Below are 15,099 nucleotides of genomic sequence, written 5' to 3' on the forward strand. Positions count from 1 at the left end.
GCCTGATGCCCTGACTAGAGCCGGTGGAATCCCTGCCTCACACCAACCTGTATCTAGATCCTCCTTGCCCATTGCTCCAACTTTTGGGGTTAATTCTCCCTTCCCCCACAATGCCTTCTTTAACCCTTCCAGCTCTTCTCCTCCACTTCCTCTAATCCTTATAGAAATATAAGAAAATTCAAGAAGGGTTTAAGTCAATTCACAGATGGCAGAGTTCTTAAGAGACAGAAACATTTACAAAATACTCCTCAGTGGAGCTGCTGTCCAAAAATACAGATGTGCCTACCCCTTCATTCCTACCTGTCTCTGCAACCCTGCATGTGTGTGCACACTCTGCATCCTTCAAAAATAAAACCCTCCCTCAAACAATTATTGCCTTTCTCCCATCCCTCCCATTTCTTCCTACCACTACCACCATCCTATAGGTATCACTGTAATTTTTTGGAAAAATACAAGCAAATAAGAATAGATAACCTTATCCCTTCCCCTTCCTTACAGAAAACATAGCAAGCTGTATTGTTTTGCACCTTACTCTTTTTGGAGAACAAAGTATACTGCAACTCTTTCTATATCACTAAAAAAGAAAAGTGTAAATTTACAATATCACTGCATGTTTTCTGTAGTGTAGATATGCCACAGTCTAACTAATTTTACTAGTCTCCTTTTGGATTGACACTTCATTTTTTTTCTCTCCCATCTTTTTTCTTGCTATTATAAACAATGCTAAATGAATAATCTTGGCCACATGTAATTTCTGGCATGTGTATGTTTATCTGTAGGATAAATTCCCATAAGAGGGACTGCTGTCTCAGAGGGTGATTGCATTTGCAATTTTGATAGATAGTACCTAATTCCCTTCCATAGAGGTTGTACCATTTTGTAACCAGCAGGAGTGTGTGAGAGGGCTTGTTAAAATTTCAGTTCTTAACATCAAATATAGAAATGGAGCTTCTCAGGATAATGGGTTCTCTGTGCTTACTCTGCAGTGCTCAAAGAAGTCCTATTTCTATAGAAGACAATTGGATACGAGGAATAGATTTGATAAGGATGACATCCACCTACTGGTTGTGAGGCTTTACCTAGGCTCAAAGTAGGAAAATCTTGTGAAGAATGTAGGAAGCCCCTTTGCAATGATTTGCTGGGGCAAATCCTCGTGTTGGAATTCAAGTGTCCTGTCTCTCAGATGTGTATCAGCATCTTACATAATAGGGTCCCTCCAGTGACTAAACCAGTGACACTGACTTCATTTCGAGGGGCCAATAGCTGCCTGGCCCAGGGCAAGGGTAGAGTAAGTGGTTTAGGCTTTAGAGTCTAATCCATGCCTACCCTACCTCCTAAGGGTGAGACTCTTAGGTGTCATGAGGTGACACCTTAGGTGTCTCTTAGGTGTCATGAGACTGATTCAAGCCTGTTTTCTAGACCATTAGAATGGGGACACTAATGTTCATGCCTTTTTGGACTGTTGTAAGATTAAATGGAATAATGTTTGGGATAGTGACTAACACACAACAGTATTCGACACTAACTTTCCCTCTTTACCTTTCTGAAACTCACAGAGAATTGGGACAAAAACCCCAAAGTTCTCTCTAAACAGCCAAAATGTATGCCACAATTTCCATAAATTAACTCTGTCTCACTTTACTCATAGAAGAGGCTCTAAAAATCTATTTACTGTTATTTTACATGTTATTCCAGCATCTTTTGTAGTTTGGCTTCCCAGCCTATATCCGAGTGGAAATAACAGGAGCCAAAGCTGTTAACTGACTGATGAAAAGCAGAGCTTAAAAAAATTGTTATTTCGAAACAACAATAACAACAAAAGTGACCAGTAGGCCTGGGTGCCTCTTTAGCAAGCCCATAGACAGTCAGAGTCTCTTAACATAAGGCTACCTTAAGGGCAAATCATCAAGAAAGTGTTAAGTGGTGTGCTGGTAAGAAAGCAGACCAGTGGGCAATGCATTTCTTTTATTCCCTTTCCCACCCCCGCTTTACTAAAGAATTGAGATATCTCTGTAATATATCAATTGAGTTTTATGAAGATTTACATCATAAAATGTAAAGTAATGCAATGAAAGTCACTTCAAAGGGTAAATTTCAGTTACGTGAAAAATTAATTAATTCACTCATTTAACCAATATTTATAGAGTGCTCACTAAGTGTTCAGGACTGTGTTAAATGCTGCACTGGCTTGGACATCTAATTGCCCCAAAATTCTAGGTTAAAAAAAAAAAGGACCATTCATAGCACAGTCCAAATTTATGTTAACCTTTCAATGAGTCTTCATGAGAGGTTTATTATCATTGATTTCAATTTTAGAAACTCCTGGGTTCTACAAAGTATCCCTTCCATAGAAGGCAGAATGGTAAAATTTTTGAAACAGCAAATGTAAAGTTGAAATCACTTGACAGTCTGTGAATCTTATATATGTACTTTAAACTTCAATCGTGATAAACCCTTTTGACTTAGCCTCATTTGTCCGCATTATATAGTGACTGTAATTTACTTAGCTAATTTCACTAGTAGATTATGTTCCTTCTGGGCACAGAGAAACAGAAAATCGTAAATATGTCATTGCTGCTTGCTCTTTTATCTCATTTCACAGGCTCACAGGCTCAAATAGAGAAAATGTATTTAAAAACAAATTAATTGCATCTACTTCCTAGAATTATTTGAAAATGCTTTCATTTATTAGAGATACCAAATCTACTGGATGATAGAATTTAAGTAACTATATGTTGGCATATGTGAACATAGCAATAACAATAATAGCAATAGTAATAATAATAATAGTTATTATTAATCCAGTGCTTACTACCTATCAGGCATTGTGTTGAGAGCTTTGAATAGACTATGATCTTTAATCTGTCCAACAACTTTTTTAAAAAATAAATGTATTTGTTTTATTTATTTATTTTTGGCTGCATTGGGTCTTCGTTGCTGCTAGCGGGATTTCTCTAGTTGCGGTGAGCAGGGGCTACTTTCTGTTGTGGTGGCAGGCTTCTCACTGTGGTGGCTTCTCTTGTTGCGGAGCATGGGCTCTAGGCACACGGGCTTCAGGAGTTGTGGCACGCGGGCTCAGGAGTTGTGGCTCACAGGCTCCAGAGTGCAGGCTCAGTAGTCGTGGTGCACAGGCTTAGTTGCTCTGCGGCATGTGGGATCTTCCCGGAGCAGGGCTTGAACCCGTGTCCCCTGCATTGGCAGGCAGATTCTTAACCACTGTGCCACCAGGGAAGCCCTGCCGAACAACTTTTCAAAGAAGCCACTGTTATATTCCCATTTATATAATGGAGGAAACTGGGATTTAAAGAGGTTAGCTATCTTTTTCACTTTATTCATGTTTTAGTGGAACTGGGATCCAAACCTGGGCAGTCCTACTCTACACCTATGCCATCTTTTAAAGGTGTTATTAACTCAAATTCAGTAAAGAAAGAAGTAGTATCTCATCTAAATGCAGAGTAATCCTTACCTGCTGGCTATAAGTTTTACGCCCATAGGAACAAGGAGGCTTAAATTATAGTGTGAAGTAAAAGGATACCCTTATGTGACATGTTTCCAAAAGTAGATTTTGGATTATTTCTTCCCCCCTCCCCCGTCAAATGGCAAAGGTAAAAATTCTCTTTGAGTACTTTCTGTAAACGTCTTTACAGGTTTTAGCTTGGCATAAATACCCATGAAACGTTGTGTACCAAAATGTGGAATCCTCACCTTGCCCTGCCACCCCCAAAATTTAACTAGGAGCTATAGTGTTAAATATAGTGTTAAATATAAATTATATATCTCAAAATAATGATACTGAAAATTTCAAAGGCATCTTTCTTCCCCGAAACCTCAATGCCATACAAATATTACCTAATTTGTCCTATTTGAAGGAAAATTATTGGCATGATTAGAAGGTTTTACTGAAGGAAGAAGTAGACAGAATCAGAAAAATGAGCACAAAAATCCAGAGAGGTCAATGAGAAAATTCAGGGTTAGAAAATTTTTTCTTTTAACTCCAAAATGTTCCATTCACCTGATCAGTAACAATTGTGACCATGTAGCTTTCTCTATCTGGCTTCAAATATACTTTCACTAGAAGATCATTGTAATTCAAATCCATTCGGTGCTGCTTCACTTTTGTAAACTGTTAGTTAAGTAGTGTACCCTGCACCTATTTTAATCATATAGCACATTGATAACATTTTCACTTATTTAAAGCCATGTTTACTGACAGATCCTTAGCACCAAAAAAATTCTAAAAGGCAATTTTCACACATCCAAAAGCTTGAAGAAGTAACTGACACAGCTTAAACCCTGGCTAGTTCTGAATTTTCCAAGTTAAGGTCACAGAATTGAAAAACTGCATACTTAAAAAAAAAGTTGGTAGAAATACATTTTAATCGTGAAGAAAATACACTCAAGGTCACAATATGCCAATTCAGTCTTCGCTGTAATTTTCAAGACCCAATCAGGCTGGTTATCACTGGATTTTTGCCTGCACTTTTCTTAAGGGAATGGTGAAAACTTTATTGCAAAAGATGGTAAAGTTATCAGTGACAAGAAAATCAGGGGGTCAACAGAGATAAAAGAGGAGGGAGTTGTCTAAATAGAAGTGAGAATCAGTGTGTATGGGAATCTAAACTGACTTATACAATTTCTAAAGACCCTCAAAATAAGAAAAGGAGACAAATTTAAAAGAAAAAAATCAAAAAAGGAAAAGAAACAGCCAAAGAGGTGAGAGACAGCCATTTTGATGGGGGGGGCGTCTAACTACACAATGAGGTCATCCTATCTCCCGGAAGTGACACGTAATCACCTGCTTTGCACTAGCTCCGCCCCTTCCCTCACAGGTCCCGCCCCTCCGCCAGCAGCCGGGAGGGTGTTAGGGGGCGTTTCTCCAGGAGGAAAGCTGTGAGCTGCGACGCTGAGGAAGGGGACCCCAAAACGTCTGGCACTGCCCCCTCCAGGGATCACTTTGGACCGCCTCACTCGGCCCAGCGGGATTCAGAAACGCCGAGGGGTCAACCTGATGGGTTTCGGGGTCAACGGAAGAGGGGAAGGGGAGCCCTGGCGGGGTGAACCCCCCGGTCCCCCGCCCAGCAGCTGAGGCACAGGAGGGCGGCCATCTTGGCCGGGAGGGTAGGGCTGGGGAGCTGCGGGCGCCGTGCGATTGGGGGGCTCGCCCGGAAGTGACGCCAACTACCCGGAAGCGGAGGGGGTTCCCTGGCCCACTCCCCCCTCGTTCGTTTGCTCCCCCGCTTCCTCCCCGCCCCCCTTCCTCTCCATTCGTTTCCCCCCCCTTTCCCTGCCTTCTCCCCCCCCCCACCCGTCCCTCCCCCCCCAACCTCCGGAGCTGGGAAGAGAGTCAAGATGGCGGCGAAATCCGATGGCGGTGGCGTGGGGGTGGGCTTCGCCCAGCTGCACAACCTGGACGAGGCGGTGGGCAGCGGCGGCGAGGAGGACGGGGAGCCCGGGGGAGGCGGCTGCGGCGGCGGCGGCGACGGCAGCGAGCCCGGCGAGAGCAGCTCGCTGCACATCTGCCACTGCTGCAACACTTCCTCGTGCTACTGGGGCTGCCGCTCCGCCTGCCTGCGCTCCCTCCTGGGCAAGAAGCCGCGCCGCAGCGCCGCCGCCGCCGACGGGGGGGACCAGCCGCTGCAGCCGCCCGCGGCCGCCGGCCGCCACCCCCCGACGCCCTCGGCCGAGCGGCCGCAGCCGCCGCAGGTGGAGCGGCCGTGGCTCGACTGCCTGTGGATCGTGCTGGCGCTGCTAGTCTTCTTCGGGGACGTGGGCACCGACCTGTGGCTTGCCCTCGACTACTACCGCAAGGGGGACTACGTCTACTTCGGGCTGACCCTCTCCTTCGTGCTGGTGCCGTCCCTGTTGGTGCAGAGCCTGAGCTTCCGCTGGTTCGTGCAGGACTACACGGGCGGCGGGCTGGGCGCCGTGGAGGGGCTCAGCAGCCGGGGCCCCCCCATGATGGGGGCCGTCTACGGCCATGGCGCGGGGGTCCCGGCCACGCCGGGGGCGCAGCGCCTCTGCCGCCTCTCCGTGTGGATCTGGCTGTCGGTCATCCACCTGCTGCAGATGGGGCAGGTGTGGAGGTAAGAGCACTGCGGGGGTGGGGGCGGGGGCCTGGCCAGCTGGCCCTGCAGAGGGCCCCGCGGGCGAGGCCGGAGCCCTCCGGAGTGCGCTCCGCCCTCGAGGGGCCCCGCAGGTGGGCCCCTCGGACACGCCTGGCACGGGGTCTTGAAGGAGGGCTTTGCCACGCACTTACCCTGGCGTCTCAAAAAGACCATCGTGCGGTCTGGATCCCTGGCCACGCCTTTTGGCCCGGGGAGGCCCAAGTCCCGCTGTATGTCTTCATCCCTGGTTCGCACTTAGCGGAGACCCTGCCTCATCCTCCCTCTCCTCTGTCTCTGTAGATCTCTATATTCCCGTGGTCCCTTGCCCCTGTATCCCAAGGTAACCAGGCGCTAGCGCTTTTTATCTGCACCCTAGCTCGCCTCCTGGGGGAACCTTCCTTCTTCCAGCCGGTTTGCACTCGGTTTTGTGCCCCGGTGAGACACCTTCCCCTCTTTCCCCGTCTTCTCTCCGCAGTGGCCTGTGTGGGGCTCTGTGCAACTCCCCTGGCTGCCTCTCCTTTCAGTGCTCCGTTGTTCCACGCCCCCTCCCCCCTTCCTGCGACCCCCCCCCCCCATCCCTTGCAAAGGACTCCAAAGCGCTGTTCTCCTTGAAGGAAAAATGACTTTTTTGCTGGATTAGACGTGCCCTTTTCTTAGTGACAGGTAAAATTGTATAATATGTGATAGGTGTAAGCGTTTGTTTTTAACTCTCAACCTCCGAAAATCACTTAGCCACCTGGACATCTCTTCTGGTGGAACATTGTTTTTGGTAGCCAGGCCAGTGCGCAGGTGATTTATGTTTACACAAGCCCCAAGCTTAGCCCTGGGGCTCTTTCCCTTCTTGTAAATTTCCCATGTGCCAGGTGAATCCCTCAAAAACCACTTGCAGATTTTTTTTTTAAATAGCTTAACTTGCTAAACTAAGGAAATGATTTCATTAAAACGTTGGTAAATCTGTGCCCTCCAACTTAAATCAGCTTGAGTGTATTCTGCAAACAGTGAGTTGTGGGTGAGAGCATTCACAAGAAAAAAAAATCTTACTGAAGAGAAATTATACAGAGCTCCTCAGGTACGTTGCTTCTGTGAGAAGACATTTTGCCTACACTGCTCAGGCACCTATTCCTAGTAGGAGATATTAGGTGCTCAGAATTTCAGTTTACTGGTATGTACTCAGGTTAACTGAAATGAAGTTCAGTGTGTTTTGAATTGTTTGTCTAGGTCTCTGTTCAGAATTTTAAATAAAAACATTTCAGAAAGCATGGGGAGGAATTAAGTCGAATCACGAAAGAGCAAGAACTTTGTCTGCAGAATTTACATGCAAATTCAGGATGGGGACATGTGAGTGGTTCTTGATTTTTCTGGTCCTTGCAGGGTAGTTTACTGGTGTTCCTAGATTGAACCAAGCAACTTTTTTTCCTAGCTCTGTTTGTCTGAAGGTAATTTATTTCCTGCTGATAGGTTTGTAAGAAGAGAAGGAATAAAATAGAAACAAAGATTATTGATTAACTTTTAGCGATTATGAGCCTAATATGGGGTCAAGGAAAATTTTGACATATGTTTTGAATTTGAAATCTAAATCTAAAAACTCCCCAGTCCATACTGAATCAAAGATAGTGTGTTTAACATAGGGGATACCTTTTTTGGTTTCTTGCAGGTTGGTAAGATGCAAAGGTATGAAGGGGAGAGGGACAAAAAGTATGGGGAGAGATTTTGAAATAGTAGTAAAATTGAACAGCATCTAATTAATAAGTAGGCTTGTACCGAAAGTCACCTATCTCTCCATGTTAGGCGTGGAGATGTGGGCAATCAAAACCTTGGTGTCAGGTTAAAATTCCTGAGAGAATTGTTTCTAATGTAATCCATCCTAGATATTTATTAGCAGTAAGCTTTTGGGACATACTGAAATTGGAGTTCTGTTTCACAAATTTTTTAGGCAGAGTAATCCCCCACTATTGACCTAAACCTTAATTGTATTTGGTAAAGTAGTAGAAGTCCCGGTTGTGGACAAACTGAAAAGTATATTTTAAATATGAATTTAGCTTTTATAATTGTTTAAAACAGGGTTGTGTATTATTTTTCCAGATTTTTATTGAACTTTCAGAGTCTGTAGTGGTAAATATATATATATATATATATTTTTTGAAAAGATGCCTGTGATATTACTATGTATAAAGTTTTTGGTCCTTTTTCAAGATTAGAATATATGTCTAAATATTTTATGAAGTTAAGGTATTAAAAGGCATGCTAATTCATCTAAGTTATTTATTCCAACGTACTATACTTCAAAAGAAATATTTACTGAGGAAGGATTTTATTTTTTTTCAGTAAGCTTGTTTACTTGAAATACTCCAGGAGCAGAGTCTGCTCTTTAATACCTGCTAGGCATGTGGCTTGCATGGAAATCATTCATAAGTAAAAGCTTCGGAGAAAGTTATTTATTCTTTTCTAGTTTTAATCTCTTGGCAAACTTGTCAGTGTGTATAAACATACATCATCTCAGTTTTTTCTGCAGATCTTTTGGGGTTACAGTTTGTTCCCTTAATCATATTTGCTACTTAAATTTTATTTCATGTGGTCATGTGACATAAAGGTTAGGGTCTAAGAATTTGATTTGGGCCACATTTCTAAGAAAAGATATTGGTGAAGTATGTTGTCAAAACTGATTGCATTAAACCATGAAGCGTGTCTCTTCATATGCTTTTTTTTTTAATGTAAAATTATTTGACTCGCGTGAACAAAAGCACAGTGCTTATTTAAGAAAAATTAGTTTCTCTTGACATTAAAGTGGTAAATTTCTATGCATGTTGCCTTTGCTATCAAGATGGAAAATACTTGACATCTCTTTCACCAAATGACTTCACAGAATGTAAGAAAATATTTTTGGCTGGGCCAGAGTTGGAGCGTGGAAGAATAGTTGCCTGTAGGATGATTTGGTTTCATGAACCTTGTTTTGCAGAGCACTACTGTGTGATTAAGGTCTGTTTAATGGATGCTTTACCTTCCCTAATTAATTACTTAAGGTGGAACTTACTGTCTACCTTTATGTGCTCTGTTTTTCAGGTGCTTTTCCCAGGGATAGGGGGTCTATGAGTCACTCATACCAGGAATAGGGGTCTCACCAGGCTTCAATTTAGTACAGTGTGTTGTTATTAGAAAGTGAGATCATTTCCTTGGAGGGTTAGAGCTTAGAAACAGGTTTGCATATTGCATTTTTGTGTGTAAATTTTTTCCTTCAGTGTATCGGCTTTTCTTTGCTTCTGTGCTACTTTTAGGGGGTGCTTAATGTGTTGGCTTGGCAGTTCACTGCAGTCAAGAAGCAAGTTCTTTGACTAAAATTTCATGTAATGTCATGATGTTGCAGCTGAATCATTAATCTCCCTCTTTATGTATTTATTTTTATGGGTATGTTTTAAAGATTTAAAACTTTTAATTAAGATTAAAGCCTGAATTTTATCTGCCATTTTTAAAGTGAACATCAGCTGTTCTTTATCTTGGGAGATGAGGTGACGGAGAGGGTTGCCTTCAAGTGAGAGGAAGGAAGCGGTGTTTCACCTGCCGTAATGGGGTCATCAGTCTGTAAACAATCTGAAGCTTTGTTTTAGCATTTTTTCCATTTCAAGACTTTGATGTAATATAGGGATACAACTCTCTAATCAGCAGCAAATGTTGCTGGGCTGGTGAAGATGCTTTTTTAACTTATCTCCCCCCACCCTCCCTCAGTGTAGGGATACTTGGAAAATTATGGGGCTTTGTTCTTACTGAATATTTTAGAATAGCGGTTCTTAACTCTGGCTGAGAATAGAACCTACTACAGCTTACAAAATGCCTGAGCATTGCTGGACCTGCTGAGGAAGAATCCCAGGGCGGGACCCAAGCAGTCTTAGTTTTAGAAGCTCCACAGGTGATCAGATGGGCAGCCAGGCTTGAGAAGCACTTTTAGAATTGGGTTTCAGGCTTATTCCATTTCGAGATTGTTATTGGGTTTATGTTCTTAATAAATAGGATGGAACAGTCGGGAATGGAATGCTTTGGTATTGTGAAGCTTGGTTCCTGGACAACACCATAACAAAACAACTTTACCTTGGAAACATGAGTGTCTAAATACAGTACTTGGGGCTGTCTCAAGTGTATGCACTTATAGTACTCAGTGTTTTTTTCTTTGAGCCTAAGTATGGATCTTATTCTAAAAGGATTCCTAGATTCAAAGCATTCTTCAATAAATGTAGCTCACTTATCTGACTTTTATGTGATTCAAATAGCAGGTTTATGATTGTGTTGCATGTACAAGGGAAATTAATTTTGAAATGATTCTCTTAAGTAGACTTGAGGTAAACAACGCGATTACGAGAGGTGTTGGACTAAGTGATCTGTAATGTCCCTCTAGCTCTAAGATGTTGTGATTTAGGAATGGAAATGTTACCTTTCAAATAAGAAAATTCACTCGTGGGGCCAGAATACCAGCCCTAGTCACGATAAAAGATTGTATATGTGTATTTGTGTGTGTGTGTCCGTGTGTGTAGGAGACTTTATATAGTATCGGCTTATTACTAGATGAGAATCTCTATATTGTAAAAATCTTTTTTTTTTTTTCCCATTTTGGTCCATATGTTTAATGGAATTCTGGTTCAAAAGAAACTCAGTGGGATTTTTTTGAGGGGAAACTTGAGGAAAATTGATTGGAGAAAAGTAATGTGTTTGAGTAGTCAAAAACTTTCAAAATTCAAAAGAAAAATGTTGAGAAAAATGTTCCTCTGTCAAGAAGTGAATGTGCTGTAGTGTCAGTAATTAGATCAATGTGCCACTGGCAGAGGAATTAAGCAAATAGGTGTTGAAGCAGAGTAAAGAGAGAAATTGACAGGTTTGTGGGAATTTAGTAGGTAGTAAAGGTGGCATTCCTAATCAGTGAAGGAAAAAAAGATTATTTATCAAATGATATTGAGGCAATTGACTACGCAATTGGGGGAAAAATAGCTCTCTACCTTACATAAACAAAAATTCTAAAAGAATTAAAAGTGTAAACATGAAATATTAAATTGTAAAAGCACTAGAAGAAAATGTAGGATAATAATTTTATAATCGTGAAATGGGCAAGATGCTTTGACACCATCAAGGAGAAAAGGGATAAATTTAACAACATAAAGTCTCATCTAGTTACTCCCTTCCTCCTCCCCCTACCTGAAAAATCGTGGAAATACGTGATGAGTTGTGAGGGTAGAAGAGTTATATTTAGACAACGAGCTACTTACCTAAAGGAGAGCGAGTATGAAGAAAGCATCTCTGAAGATTATTTCTCATTTTTGAGTGAACAGAAACAGTAAAAACTTGACATATATGGTGAATTTTCAAGGGAAGGTGATGAAAAAATGGCACACTTTGAGTAAAATTGCAAACAGTGCTGAAGGATAGTATTTCCAGAATGATCTAGAAACAAAACACCAAATTTGTATTGCAGAAGGCTAGCATTCCGGAAACCTAGTAGGCACATGTCAGAAATCATGAACAGTTCATTTCTGCCTTTTAACATCATTTGCTTTGCTTTTACAAACTTTATCCCTAAAGCCAATTAGTTAGCAGTATGTAATGGATAAATTCTGGAGAGTTGGAAAGATTAGGTGGGATGCAAAAAGAAATAAACTGTCTCAATTGTTGCTATTTTCATCATGGGTTGGTTTGATTTACAGTATGCTTTCTGCAAACAAGATTGTGGTTAAAACTTTACTCCTTGTGATACTCTGTTTACCTAGTTCCCAGTCAGAAATTGTGAATTTCAAAGAATTAATTTTTTTTAAATCATGAAAATATAGCCTCGTTTAAAAAGTTCACTGACTTTTGTTTTTTGCCGAAAGACAATCCACTATTTACCACTACTGGAGATACTCAAACAAAACAAAACAAAACAAAAACAAAGAAAGACACCACAGGGCACAGCAATAGTATAAAGGGAACATTGGAGTTAAGAAATCAGGTTTATCATTCTGCAAGTTCAAAAAAATCTCTGGCCTCCATTTCCTCATATTTATCAAATAAGGAGTTAAACTAATTGATCTTTCAGGTCCCTCAATTTTAGAAAGTCTATTATGCTATAGGTATTAGCACTCCGAAGTTTTAAACAAGGAATTTCAGACTCTAGTTTGAACAATTAAAATATTTAAAAATGTGGATTTCTTAGGAACTGCTTTGAAGTCCTATCATGTATTATTTTGACTTACTAATTTAAAAAATTTTCATCACTTGTAATCACTTTGCTACCTATAGAGGCATTATGTATATATTGCTAGCTAATGTCAAAATTTATAGCAGATAAGACTTTCTGAAAAACTTGGTATCCTGGTTTATTAGCTACTTTTGGGCACTTGCAATTTCAGCTAAAATTACGTTAAGGTGTCCTTTTATAATCCTATGTTTAAAATTTTTTACTGTCAGGTTAAGGTAAAGCAATGCATATATCTAACATATTTTGGAGGTTTTTCTGAGTCGTTTACCTAGATTAATTTCTAATTGGGGAGGAACCTCAAAATCTCCTACTGCAATTTATCGTTTGATATGTATTCTCTAACTTTGAAAAGTTAATGTTTGTAAAATTTTTTTTTTTTAATGATAGCTTTTCTGTCAGTTGTGAGCTGTTTTAGGAAATGATTCTAAGTGAGTTTTTTTTGTGTTTTGTATTTTATTAGATTAAGGTATAGGTACTTTTTTGGTTTAAGTTGAATTTGGGGAAAAAACGTGATTTGCTTGAAGGATTCAGTGAATATTACTATGACAAGAACACATTTGTACATAAAATTCAGCTTTAGGTTTTTTTCTGTATGTCTAACGTGGGTGGATCTTGGTATATTGCATTACTGTATTTTAATATACTTAAAAACAAATGACAGTATCCTAAGGTATTTTGTATATTGCTAACAAAAATGGTCTTTACGAGTATATTGCTTTTATCCTGAAATATCAAACAAGTGGTTTTAAAAATAACTTTTGTATGCAATATTTTGGTCTTTTTTCTTTTTAATTGTGAGAAAGCTATTTCTGTTTTATATTGGTCATTAATATACAGAGCATGGATTATATGTCCATCAAATCATTTCTAGGAAGAAATTTGAATATTCAGTTCACAGAAAGGTAAACATATCAGTTTTCTTCACAGCACCCTGGGAAGGGAGGAAGAGTTGATAGTTATTGTTTACCCTGGCCAGATGTTCTCAAAGAATCATAGGTACATGAAGTAGAAAGTTTCTCTTTTACCATTATGTCCGCTTTTTCATTCTGTCTTAAACATACTGTACACATGAAGAAAGACGACAGAGGTGAGGAAGACACCAAATTCATGGCTTGGAAAGCCTGGTGATAAAATAGAGCCGGCAGGAAATTAGGAACCCAGGCCCTTCCAGACAGCAGACACTTTCTGCTTTCTCTCTTTGGCTGGTCAGAGAACTTCTTGTATTAGGATAGGCCTGGGGCTTGTTAGAATGCAGATTTGTGGGTCTACTATGGGCTTAAAGAATCAGAACCTCAGGGAGTTGGACCAGGGAATGTGTATTTTTGCTCTCTTTATTATGGAAACTTTTAAGCATACAGGGAAATAGAGGAGTATATTGAACACCCAGTACCAACTACTTGGATTCTGTAATTAACATAGATAGCTTTATGTGTGTTTAACGTGTATCATGAGGTTGCACCTCTCCATACTTTGCCTCAAATACTAAATAATTAGACTAATTCTACATAGCTATAATACTATTATCCCATCTTAGAAATTTAATGGTAATCCCATAATTATTCCATAATTCAAGAAAATCATCTAATAGTTGTTTCACGTTCAGATTTGCTCATTTGTCGCCAACAATGTCTTTTATAGGTTTTCTCCCTCCCAACACGGCTTAATCAAAATTGCTTAATCAGCATTGCTTTTATGTTTCTTTAATGCTAGAACAATTCTTAAATTTTTCTTTTCTTCATGATGTTAACTTTTGCAGAGTCTGGGCCACTTCTCTTGTATGTTCCGTATTTTGGATTGCCTGATTGTTTCCTCCAAGTTTGATCTGCCCTCTGTATTTCGGGTAAACTTGAAGGTGCTTCTAGGGGCTTGATTATATTCAGACTACATACTGTTGTCAAAAGTACTGCTTTCCACTTCATATTTGCATCATATCACATTATAACCTGATTCATCTCACTGTTCGTGATGCTAAGTTTTATCTCTTGGTTAGGGTTCTGACTGCCAGATTCTTCTGTATAAAGGTACATTTTCCCCTTTGCAGTCAGTAAGTCACTTGTGGAGTAAGACTTTTGGCAAGGTGTCAAGGCCTATTTCCTGACAACCTTTTACCTAATAGTTTTAGTGGCCATTGAGAATCCTTGCCTGAATCAATTATGAATTGCTGGTGGGAGGTGGGATTTGTATTTTAAACAAGCTCCCTAGGCGTTCTTAGCTCTCTAAAGTTGGAGAGCCATTGCTGTACTGGAATCAGGAACTGAGAGTTAAAGAAAAAAAAAATCCGTCCTGAAGAAGTTACTATGAATCTAGGCACTGGTGGGTTTTCAGCTGGTTGTCAGTAGACAGAGTTTAAACTTCATGTTAGTTTTGGAGGAACAAATTTGAAATATGTCTCATGTGTTCTCTGTATGTAACAGCAATAACCTGATATAAGGGCTAATATAACAGGTTAGAGTGTATGACTCAAAGGAGAGTGGAGGATGCATAGAAATTACTAAGGTGGAAAGGAAACTATATTAGAAATTCTTTTTTTACAAATGTCTCGTTTAAATTTTTGTAAGTTTTTTTGGTGCCCATTTTCAGATGAAGAAATGGGTTTAGAGAGGTTAAGTAATCTGATAAGTCACTGGTGACTGGTGGAGGAAAGTTTTGAAGCCAGATCTCACTGACGGCAAAATATATGCAGTTTTCTATATCTCTTGTAAGGATCCAGAGCCTCTTCTCACTAATTACTTTGCTTTACTTTGGGACTTCGCTGTTTTGGCTTATTGAAAGTGGAGGAAT

At 40.5% G+C, this 15,099-nt stretch overlaps 1 protein-coding gene across 6 annotated transcripts in view; it reads left to right on the forward strand.

Moving 5' to 3' along the window:
- Positions 1-4,819: 4,819 nt before the first annotated feature.
- The window catches only part of XKR6 (XK related 6), an 84,158-nt gene continuing 73,878 nt past the window's right edge, over positions 4,820-15,099 (forward strand). For all 6 annotated transcript variants that reach the window (XM_049711256.1, XM_049711257.1, XM_049711260.1 and 3 more), the window contains exon 1: positions 4,820-6,083. In XM_049711256.1, the coding sequence (XP_049567213.1) occupies positions 5,350-6,083 (734 nt within the window). In that variant the 5' untranslated portion in view covers positions 4,820-5,349. The remainder of the gene's footprint in view (positions 6,084-15,099) is intronic.

Source organism: Orcinus orca, chromosome 6, assembly GCF_937001465.1.
Source record: "Orcinus orca chromosome 6, mOrcOrc1.1, whole genome shotgun sequence".
Classification (NCBI taxonomy): Eukaryota; Metazoa; Chordata; class Mammalia; order Artiodactyla; family Delphinidae; genus Orcinus; species Orcinus orca.